At 46.2% G+C, this 12,159-nt stretch overlaps 1 protein-coding gene across 1 annotated transcript in view; it reads right to left on the reverse strand.

The window, feature by feature from the left end:
• AMPD1 (adenosine monophosphate deaminase 1) overlaps window positions 1–12,159 on the reverse strand; it is a 1,595,039-nt gene that overhangs the window by 941,912 nt on the left and 640,968 nt on the right. The window contains exon 5 of the mRNA XM_069242152.1: window positions 11,182–11,373. Coding sequence (XP_069098253.1) covers window positions 11,182–11,373 — 192 coding nt within the window. The remainder of the gene's footprint in view (window positions 1–11,181; window positions 11,374–12,159) is intronic.

Here is a 12,159-nt window from a genome sequence, read left to right on the forward strand (position 1 = left end):
TATTTGTATAGCTGAGCAAATCGTCCATATCAGGAAAAGACCCAAAAGTGCAACAAAGAACTATCAGGATTTTGCCTTGCAAATCTATGCATTTTGGTGATGTTTGTAGCTGCGATAATTGAGCCAGGGCTCAGATGGTACCCAGGAAAATCTACCAAACCCAAACATTTTAAAATCTAGGCACCCCTAGGAGTCAAGGGTAGTGTGGCTGGTGTGGATCCCATTACGTTTTCTTACCCAGAATTGGCTGCAAAAATCAAACTTAGGCTAAAATGACCTATTTTCCTCACAATTGAGCACAAACATTCAGGAATTTGCAAAGATGTATTGAATCCTGCCACCCAGCATTCCCACATCTCTCCCGACGACAACAGTACCACACTTGTGTTGCAGGCCTATCACCCACAACAGGAAAGACCCAAAAATGCAACAAGGAAATATTAAGCTTCTGCCTTTCAAATGTACCAGCTCTGGCACTAAGTGATGTAGGCAGCTGGGGTACTTGGGCCTTCGCTCGGACGGTACCCCCGTGAAATTTACCAAACCCAGACAATACTGAAACAAGGGGACATATCTACGGAGTTCCTAATTGCGACTTTTGAGACTCACAACTAGGAACTTGCAAAATACGATGTACAACATTGTCTCAGCCACTATTTGTGAATCCCCAATGGGTCGCAAAGGACCTGCCTCATCAATATTCATGAGGCAGGTTGACCCATCGTAAATGGTCTGCACTCAGAGGGATGGTTGCCAGCGTGGGTCAGCAGACCACCATGTATGTGATTGCTTTTCAAGTAAAGCAACTTTTTAAAAAGAAAAACAGGTATGAATTTCAAAATTAAAAATGAAAAGTGTTCTTTTCAGTTTTTAAGAGTAGATAGTGGTTTGTGGAACCACTCCCTGCTCTTAAAAAATGTTTGCGCTCTGTTGGACTTGTTTGCTTATGCAGGGTCATCCCCAATCTTTCTGCCTCCTGTCTCCTAATTTTTCTGACCTGTTGCTGTTGGCTTTTGAACTCTGAGCACTTTACCACTGCTAACCAGTGCTAAAGTGCATATGCTCTCTGTATACATTGTATAGTTGATTGGTTTATCCATGATTGGCATATTTGGTTGACTAGTAAGTCCGTAGTAAAGTGCACCAGAGGTGTCCTGGGCCTGTAAATCAAATACTACTAGTGGGCCTGCAGCAATGGTTGTGCCACCCCCACATAAGTAGCTCTGTAATCCTGTCTCAGACCTGCCACTGCAGTGCCTGTGTGTGCAGTTTTAAACTGCACATTCGACTTGGTAAGTGTACCCACTTGCCAGGCCTAAACCTTCCCTTTTCTTTCAAGTAAGACACCACTAAGGCAGGGTGCAGTGTATGGTTATGGTAGGACATATAGTAATGTTTTTTATATGTCCTGACAGTGAAATACTGCTAAATTTGTTTTTCACTGTTGCAAGGCCTGTCCCTCTCATAGGTTAACATGGGGGCTACCTTTAAATGTGATTAAAGTGTAGATTCCCTTTGGGAGTGGATAGACATGTGGAGTTTGGGGTCTCTGAGCTCACAATACATCTTTTACTAAAGTGGATTTTAAGATTATGGGGGTCATTCCGACCCTGGCGGTCCATGACCGCCATGGCGGAGGGCGGCGGAAGCACCGCCAACAGGCTGGTGGTGCTTCCTGGGCTATTCTGACCGCGGCGGTAAAGCCGCGGTCAGAAAAGGGGAACCGGCATGGGGATTCCGACCCCCAGAACCAGGATGGCGGGAACGGGTGCTGGCATGGGCAGTGCAGGGGCCCCCTAATGCTTTGCAGACAGTGAAAATCGCGACGGGTGCCACTGCACCCGTCGCACCCCTGCAACTCCGCCGGCTCCATTCGGAGCCGGCTTCCTCGTTGCAGGGGCTTTCCCGCTGGGCCGGCGGACGGCCTTTTAGCGGTCGCCCGCCGGCCCAGCGGGAAAGTTGGAATGACCGCCGCGGTCTTTTGACCGCGGTGCGGTCATTCGGCGGTAACCGCATGGCAGGCGGCGACCGCCGCCCGCCGCGGTCATAATGACCGCCTATGTGTTTGAAAATGCCACTTTTAGAAAGTGAGCATTTTCTTGTTTATACCTCTCACTAGACAGTGACACAGCTGGGTGGAGTCTTCATTCCCTGATGAGCCGTCTATGCTAGGAGGGAAGGGAGGAGTGGTCAATCACACCTGAAAGGGCTGTGCCTGCCCTCACACAATGCAGTCTCCAACCCCCTGGTGAGTGTCTGGGGCGTCGCCTGGGCAAGGCAGGATTTCACAATCAAGAGATACTTTGCTTTGAAGTAGGCCTACTTCAAAGGAGAAAATGGGTATAAGAAGGGCACCCAAAACCACAGACTTTAGAAAACTTCTGGAAACCAAGAGGAACCTCTGCCTGGAGAAGAGCTGAGGAGCTGCCCTGCCTGTGACTGTGCTTTGTGGAGCTATCCTGCAGTTGCTGCTTCTGCCTGTGCTTGAGGACAAAGACTGGACTTTGCGTTGCCTTCCTTCTTGTGAAGAACTCTCCAAGAGCTTGATTTAGAGATTGCCACTTGTTGTTTGAAGTCTCAGGGACAGCAAAGACTTCTCTCTGCAGGCACCTGGAGTCTCTAGAGAGACTCCTACTCTGCCAAGTGGTGCTCATCCACTTCCTGGGACCTTGAAAGGAAAAGCTGGCAGCCCGAGAGTGAGAAATCCATGCACAGACCGCCGTGCGGGGAAAAGATCAACGCAACTCCGATCTGCGGCTGAAAAATCAATGCGCTGCTGGCTTTGCAGCTGAAAATTGACGCTCACCTGCAACGTGACCAGAAGATCGACGTCCAGAGCTGGGGAAACGATGCGCAACATCGCTGACGGAGGCTGGTGAGATCGCAACCCACGCTGCGTGGTTTTCAGATCATCGTGAGGCTCATTTCTGAACCAAACACCGCTGGGTGTGTAAAAACAACGCAAGGCCTGCCTGGAACCGAGAGTGCTGACCAGATCGACGCATCGCTCTCCTGCAGAGAGAAGAAATGATACACGTCGACCTGACTAAAGGAGAAACGAAGCAAGGTCTCGCTCTGCGCATCGCAAGCTCTTGTTGATGCACACTTGCCCGTGCAGGGTTATTTTTGATGCACCCAATGTATATTTTCACTCTAACAGCGTTAGCGGTGTGTTTAAAATTACATGAAGACTCTTTTTACATTTTTAGTGATAACTTAACTTGTGCATTGTGCATTTTTGTCATTTTGGACCTGTTGTGCTTAAATAAATATTTTCTATTTCTCTAAACCTGTGTTGTGTCATTTTGTAGTGTTTTCATTAAGTTACTGTGTGTGTTGGTACAAATACTTTACACCTAACACTCTGAAGTTAAGCCTACTGCTCGTGCCAAGCTGCCAAGGGGGTAAGCAGGGGTTAGCTGAAGGTGATTCTCTTTTACCCTGACTAGAGTGAGGGTCCTTACTTGGACAGGGGGTAGCCTGACTGCCAACCAAAGACCCCATTTCTAACACGCTCACATTCACAAAGGGGAAAGGGTCCATTGAGGGCCCATTCGCTAAAGGGGTTAGCAGGTTGAAAAACATTTGTACATGTCCCTGCGACTCACTATTAGAAAGGATGCCCTTAACACTCCCCTTCCTAGTACCGACTCACAAACCCCATTTTGCGATTCTGTAATTGTTTACCGTTTGCAAAATAGGGTTGGTACATTTCAAAAGGCCATTTATTGGTCACAAATGGCACAATTTGCCATTTGTGACTGCTAAAACGTTTGCACATGTGGCCCAAGATTCCAAGGGGAGTCCAGGGTGGTGTCACCTGTGTGGATTGCACACATAGTGGCCTCAAAATATCAAACATGCTGAAATTTAAAAAAATCACATTTTTGAGAGGAAAAGTTTGGGAATCTGCAGAAATAAACATAATTCCTACCACCCAGCTTTCCCACAACTCTCCCAATCCCAGTATCACACTTATGTGACTGGTATGAAAACAAAATCATGTATTCCTATTGCATTATACTCTTTTATTTCTATACATTACAGTATTGTTGTACAACTTACTTACCTTCTTGTAACACCTTATCTGGTAGAGATTCTATCTATCCATAAATTCCTTACATTAAAAAATTCCCCAAGCATCAGACTGCATCCAAGAGCATCCGAGAATATCCAAGCAGTACCTCTGCGGGACGGTAAGTGGCATCGTTCAGCTCCAAGTTGGCATCATCTGTGCTGGAAGTGATGTGCACAGTGCTTTTTATAGGTTCCACCCCAGCTGGAAGACATCCGTTTCTTTTAGTAACCTTCCACCCCAGAAGCACAACGCCATGATGAACACTGACAAACTAGTGTGCATTTCTAAGATCCTTAGGAGATTGACCCTTTCACTCTAATCAGCTTACACAGCATGGAGGATGGGAGGGTCAGTAAGGAATCTATAGCTACATAGAGTCTCTATCAGATAAGGTGTTACTGAAGGTAAGTAACATGTCCATATGATAGAGACTTCTAGCCGCAGATTACTTACCTTAGACTACATACCCAAGCAATACCTCCTCAGAAGTGAGTCTGCAAAACAGGTATTAGACAGAAATGTCCAGCAGGACATAAGAGGCAAAATGGCCATCCCAACAGACCTGACAATCCAGGCACCAGTGCTTTGTAAATGTGTGCAGAGATGCCCACCTTACTGCCTGACAGATGTCCATGACAAAAAGTCTGCAGAGCACTATCCATCTTGAGATGGTCCATTTCTGAACCACCTTTCGTTTCCTGGCTCCTCTATACTCTATAAAGAGTTGATCATCCACCTGGAACTCTCTAGTAAGATCAAGGTAGAACAACAATGCTCTTTTTTGATTATATGACGGAACACCGAATTAAAAACAACTACTAACCTTAACAACGAGGTCGGAACACCGACCTCGTCCTTAACACTAATGATTTTACCACGAATGCTTTAACAACGATATTTCGTTGTAAAGGCATTCCTGATAAAATCATTAGCAATAGGCACCATTCACCCTACATCCCTCACCCCACCCCCCCAACCCCACACCAAAACCTAAAACCCCCTGACCCCCACCCACTCCCCAAAACCAAAAACACCCCACCCCCCAACCCCACCCTAAAACCTAAAACCCCCTGATCCCCCACCCACTCCCCAAAACCAAAAACGCCCCACCCCCCAACCCCACCCCAAAAACCTAAAACCCCCTGACCCCCCACCCCCTCCCCAAAACCAAAAACGCCCCACCCCCCAACCCCACCCCAAAACCTAAACCCACCACTTACCTTCGCCAACTCCCTTCTTTGTACCTTAACCACGCATGTTCGTTGTTCAGAACATACGTAGTTAAGGCACAAAAATACGAAGTCGTGGTTAAAAAAAGCATTGTTACGCTTTCGTTAACCGCGACTTTCGTAATAAAAAAGTCGTAAAAAAGGATGTTTCCCCTCTTTTTTGGTCCAGGAGATGGAGTCTTTCCTCCTCTTTAGAAATGTGAGGGGAATCAGAGAAGGTAGGCAAGGTGATGTTTTGGCCTACTTGAATAGGTGTTACTACCTTTGGAAGGAAAAAGCAATATGTTCAAAGAACCAGCTTGTGTGGTTGGACGATGGCAAAAGGAGGGTACACAGAAGGCCCTGCAGTTCACTGGCCCTTTTGGAAGATGTCATGGCCACTAGCAAAGCCATCTTCATGTGTAACAGAGTGGACAGTTGTGCAGTAGCACGAAGGGAGAGCACATCAAAAAGATCAAGACCAGGTTGAAATCTCATTGGGGCATGTTGAATGTCCTGGGAGGAAACATGTGTTTGAGTCCTTTGAGGATGTAGTCACAATGGGTGACTTGAACAATGTAGGTTGGTCTCGCAACCACAAAAATGTCAGAAGGGCTGATAGTTCCCCTTTAACTGTGCCCAGAGCAGATAAAACAAATAACAGGACTTGAGAAAGGTGTGCAGAAAGAGGGTCGATGTTCTTGGAGGCACCCCATACCACAAATTGTTCACAACGGCAGGCATATCCCATCTTGGTGGAGGGACTCCTGGCTGCCAGAATAACATCACAGACTTTAGGAGGAAGGGCGAAGGCTGTCAATTGCTGCCCACTCAACCTCCATGCATGAAGGCAGAGGGTATGCAGGTTTGGGTGGAAAACCCTACCCTGTTGCTGCAACAGAAGATTCTCCTAAAGAGGCAGCCTAACCGGAGGACCAATACTCATCCTGAGTAGCTCAGGACACCAGACTTTTGATGTCCAATCCAGAGCTGCAAGGATGACTTGGGTCCAGTCATTTCTAAGCTTGTTGCGTACTCTGGGCAGGAGTAGTATTGGTAGAACGGTATACAGAAGGCCAGAGCTCCACTCAAGACAAAAAAACACCATGGACGCAACAGCACTCTAAACTGCTGACATTGCACGTTCTCGGCAGTGGCGAACAGATCTAACCAATGTTCTTCTGACTCTTGAAAGAGGCCTTTCAACTCCTCCGAATGTAGATGTCATTAATGATCTGATAGTCATCATCAGTAGAGTTCTTCCACCCTGGCATTCAGTCAGCCAGGTTTGAACCACAATGGAAATGTCCTGATGTTCCAGGCATGTCCAGAGATGCAGGGCCTCTTGACAAAGAGTCCATCACCCCAACACGCCCTGTTTGCAGTACCATATGGCGGTGGTGTGGTCCATGAACACCTGCACAAACCTTTGCCTTAAGGAGGGAAAAAAGGCTTTCAGCGATAATCGAATCACCTGAAGCTCCAAAAGATTGATGTGGAGCCTGGACTTTCTAGAGGCCATAATCCTCTGCTCTCCACCTCCCCCAGATGGCCACCCGAGCCCAGGAGTGATGCCCCTGTCACTATGGTCAGCTCCACTTAGGGATAGTGAACCTCATGAAAGTCTGCCGTAGTCTGCAGGTGAGAGATGACTGTCTAGGGTGAGCCTGCTTTCAACATCCAATCTATGAGGTAGGAGAAGTCTGGGAGCCCCGACCTCCACAGATGTGCTGCAACTACCACCATCCCCTTGGTAAATGCCTGAGGGTTGCTGGTAAGGGGAGCACCGCAAACTCAGAGTACTCCTAGCTACCATGAACTGCAGGTAATGTCTGTGGGCAGGCAGGACAGGGAGTGTGGAAATACCCATCCTGCAAGTCCAGCACCATCGGCCAGTCTCCAGATTCTAGGGCAGGCAGGACCTGAGCTAGGGTGAATATTTCAAACTTCTCTTTTTTCAGGTAGAAGTTGAGAAGGCTCATGTGTAGGATAGGAGAGCAACAGAGCCAACACTTCCTTATGCAGCCAGTCATAAGTGGGTGGCATGGGTGGGCTGTCCAGAAAGGGGATGGAGTAGCCCATTTGAACTACCTGTGAAACCCACTAGTCAGACATTATCATCTGCCAGCTGTGCAGGTGATAGCGTTTCTTGCCACCCCACTGGGTGCCCATGTTGGCATGAGAGAACACTTAAGGATTTTTGAGGCTGAGGCTACTGAGGATCAGATGGACTGGACCAATCTCTTGCTAGTGGCCCCACGTGGTCTGTGAGAACTGTGTCTTCTGCCATCAAAAAAGCATCACAATGGGAGAAAGCAAAAAGTTGCAAGAGTGATCTGAGGGGACAGGGAGTGGCTGTAAATGGATTGAAGAGGCCCGAGATGCCTTCAACATTACGCTGCCACAGGATTCGATGTTCACACATTTAATTGGAGCAGCCGTCTGTTTAAGAGAAGGGCTTTGGGCACCCGCACATTTTTATTTATATATTAAGCACTGCTTTGCTCTAGCACATGCCACGTGAATAAGAAAATGTTAGTACTTGTTATTTGAAATAGTCCATGGCAGGAAGATACAATTAAAAGACGGCCCAACTGAAGAAACTTATTTTACCATAGGATTGTCCGATTGAACTGGGGGAACCTAAATATAATCCTAAGCTTGAAATGTTTACATTTGTCTCCCACGACATTTCCCTCTCTTCCCCCACCCAAACCAAGAATGGTGTTGAAAATTGAAATAGTTTGTTTGGATAGGAACATTCCCTGTATGCTGTACAATCATATTCTGCTACCCTGAGCACCTGACTGCAAAAATCTGATATCCTGGTTTTTGATTTTGCCACTAGTTTCAACTAAACTAGTTTTTGCACAAAGGCCTAACCGGGTGTTTTGACATGAGTGAGGTCCTAGACCTCTCCTTAACCAGGAAGGGTGGACCAAACATGCCCTCAGTTATCTAGCAGTAGAGTACCATCCCTGCACATTAGCATGTGGAGTGATTATGGCAGTGTACCATGTTTTTTTGAATCAGTACTTGTGACCAGACCTTTTAATCTGTGCCACTGGAATATAGGTCTACAGGTCCACTCATGTAAAATTCTGTTTTTATATAACCCTAGAGCTCACAACCCGAGTATGTGCATTGCCTGTGCATGTATGTGGCCTCTGTGATACATGTATTGTGTATAGGAGGTGAACAGAGTCCTGCAACTTCCATTATAGAAGCCCCTGGACAGTCGTGAGCACACGATGGAGGTGAAGTTGTTTACCTAGATAGTGGAAGTGTATTGCTGACACAATGGAGACCTATACACTGAAGTGGGGTAAAGAGGAGACAAGGCTCCTGTAGAAGTTTGATTAGGTTCTTTTGCTAAGAGGGGCTGCTGATTAGTCTTCCTCAGCACTACCATTTGGTAGATGGTATAGATGAAGGGTTAGACTGCAGATTCTGTTGTTCAGAGTTAGAAGGATACTTCAGGTGAGTCCTATCTTTTGGATCTTTCCTGATGACAGTTCAGTGGTGCTTCTGAGTGTCAGGTGCAAAGACATCACATCTCTGGTACTGGTAATTACTCTGGCCACATCCTAATCCATTGTTATTTTCCACACCATGTCACATCAGTTTGGACCCAGCTATATGCAAATGAGTGTTGACCCTCCTTCAAACGAAGCTACACCTGGCGAAAGAGCACTGAATAGGGTGAAACCGCTCCTAGATTGATTGTGTTCCAGTTCAAGGAGCTCCTGGCCTGGCAGTTCAGGCTGGACTGTTCCCATGAGGAGCAGGGCCAAGACTGATTTGCATATGTCTTGGTTCATACTAGAGTGGAATGGTGGGAAGAAATCTATGGATTGGGAATATGGCCCGAGCCATTGTCAGTGGCTGAGATTAATTCAAGTATTCTATCCATCACCTTGTTCATTTTACTTTTAGAAAGCTAGCATTTCTATGCCCAAACCCACTGTGTCTTCCAGCCAGTGTCCTGGGTCGCATGACTGTGATGGCTCTGATGTTGGGGGGGGTTGTGAATTGCTTCTAGATGGTGAAACAAAGGGAACCTAAGTGTAAGGGGAGAAGTTCTGGCAACCTGGCTGGGGAGGAGCTGTACCCTGCCCTGATTACATTTCAAAGGACCTTGCCTGTAGCACTCACATAGGAATCCGACACCGTCACCAAGCTTGCCCTTGCCTTTGTCATCCTAAACAGTTTGGAGCAAGTAGCAGAGGAAGAGGAAGAGGAAGAACTGACCAGAACCAGTTTTGGGGGTAGGTTAGGGAATTCACCCAGACAAAGGATGGCACCCGAGTATAACAATAGGACTTTCAGAACCACTCATCATAACGCTTCTGGACCTGTGGAAGATTCAGAAAAAGGGCTGCCCTGCTGCCAGGAGGACTTCCCTGCTGCTGGAAAAACTGCTTGCTGTCTGAAAAAGGAAAAAGTGACCTGCTTGCCTTAATCATAAGCTACCCAGACAGACTCCATGTGTCAGGTGACTGACCTCCTGTGTGAGCAACAGGGATTAGCTTCTAGAGGCCTTCCTGCAACTATCCAGCTGACTATAACCAGCTTCTTGCACCTGCCTGAGCTCTGTTGCTAACCTCTGCTGGAGTGAGTCCTGATCCCCAGAGGTGCCCCCACAGGCCCTGGACCTTTGGCTGGCATCAGTGGCAACATAAAAAGGTGAAAACCCCTGAGGTTTGGGCTCTCCACAACCGCAGACAGGCCCAAACTATACCACCCGCCACCACTGCAAACATGAAGCACCAGCAGGACCTGCACCAAACAGTGACTATTCACGACAATCAACCAACACAATGCTCTATTGACGATGACTCTTCATGCTACAACTGACTGCTCGACCTGCTCTTCCTGCCAAAAGCCTCCTCCTGGCTCCTCTGCCTCTTCCAAGAAAGTAACTATTCAGTGGGAGTAAACAGTTTAAAAAAAAATCAAACCTGAAGTCCATTGGTGTTGGCCTTAACGTTTGACTTTACCCCGGTCTAGCACCAGCAGTTAACTGTGAATGTCACAGACAACTTTAAAAATCAATATCACTGGTACTACTGATTGGATGTTGTTCATTTTAGTATCAATATATTTATTAAACTGCATGTTTTTCTACATTGGTTTGGGGATTTTCTTGTTTTGTGTTTTCCCTTTATTACTGTTTGTGTGCTGCATAAATACTTTACAGATTGCTTCTCAGTTAAGCCTGACTGCTGTTGTGCCAACCTACCAGAGGGTTAAACACAGGTTAATATAGTGACTTTTGCTGTTCACCCTGACAAGGACTGTGTTCATTATTTGAGTGGGGCGTCCAGACCTCGCAACTAATAACCCAGTTTCTTACATGTGGGTACTTCGAAGTGATCTGAGCGCACAACCTGAGCTTGCTTGTCTTGTATAGTATTGCGTTTCTGAATCCATTAAAGGACTTCTCTTTCACAAGTAAAGCACTGGGTTCGACAATTTGTTATTGTGTTGCTGGGTATTTGTTGAGTTCCGAGCTTGAAGCACACCCTCACTACTTCCCTGAGAGGCCTGTGACTGCTCGCTGTCACTACCACTGAGAACTAAGAACTGAAGTGGTTTTATTGGCCCTCTTTCCAGAGCTATATTTACGTGTATCCCAGGACATCAGAGGCAACTGATCCCGGCCCCCTTGCATGAAGCACAGTAGTCCTGCTTGTCCTGCGGCTCCCCCAAATGGGGAGCGACAGAACTTTAATCAACTATTCTATTATTGAACTTGCAAGCCATAAAAATCTATTTGATGCTGGCAGATTGAAGAGACTCCTTTCATTTTGGTATTAAAATAAAAGAAGTCTGTAAGAACATTTTAAACACTATGAAACATTTACAGATTGTGGTTAGACTACCAATACTTACAGCATGAACATCAAGAGAATCCACAGTTAGTTCATTAGCCTTCAGATTTAATGCACCAAAGAGCTCTTTCAATGTTGTTGAAGCCTCTTTAGAGCTCACAATTCGATCTGGCTCATCCTTATATGAATGCTTCATGAAGCTTAACAGATGTCTTGCACTCATGCAGGCAGCAGCATGAATATGAGTATCGACCTGGAAAATAAAACCATATATAAATATAAATATATATATATATATATATATATATGTATATATATATGTAAATATAAACTGTACATTTTTATTGTAATTGACAAGAAATAGGCACTGGAATATAGAAAAAGCATTCATCTTGAGAAAACTGAGTCATGGCGTGCTGATGATGAATATTAAAGTTTAAGATGTTGCAATTTTAAACAATTATCATAAGTGGTAGATGAAGGCTGCCAGTGCGTGGCTGTCACTTGGCTTTTGGGTTACTCCGATTAAAGTTTTTGTGCTTTTCACTTACTCTTTGTACATTTCTCTCTGATTCTCTGTGCCTTTTCTCTGACTCTTATTGCACCTTTCTGTGCCCTTTCCCTCACTCTTTGTACCCGTTCTCTCACTCTTTCTGTGACTTTTTTGTGCTATTCCGCTAGCTCTTATTGCTTTTTCTCTCACCCCTTCTGACAGTTTTTGTCATTTTCTCTCGTTCTTTTTTCATTTTCTCTTTGTGCCATTTCCAGTGCTACGTTCTAACTTTTGCCATCTGTCTTCTATGCACCTCTTTCCGGCTTCTCTGTGTCCCTCCCACCTCCCTCTGCTCCTTACCTGTTCCTGGCACCTCTCTCCTTCAACAATATTGCTCTCCTCCTTAGCCCCTCCCATCACCCCCTACGCTCCTCCCAGGGCCTACTTAATGGCAGCCGCAGCATAGACATTGAGCGGATGTGCACAGTGGCTGTGCAGCTGGGGTGCCCAACAAGCACAAGCAGCTAGCCTTTATGCGTCCACAAG

This window comes from Pleurodeles waltl, chromosome 6 (genome assembly GCF_031143425.1).
Source record: "Pleurodeles waltl isolate 20211129_DDA chromosome 6, aPleWal1.hap1.20221129, whole genome shotgun sequence".
NCBI classification, from domain to species: domain Eukaryota; kingdom Metazoa; phylum Chordata; class Amphibia; order Caudata; family Salamandridae; genus Pleurodeles; species Pleurodeles waltl.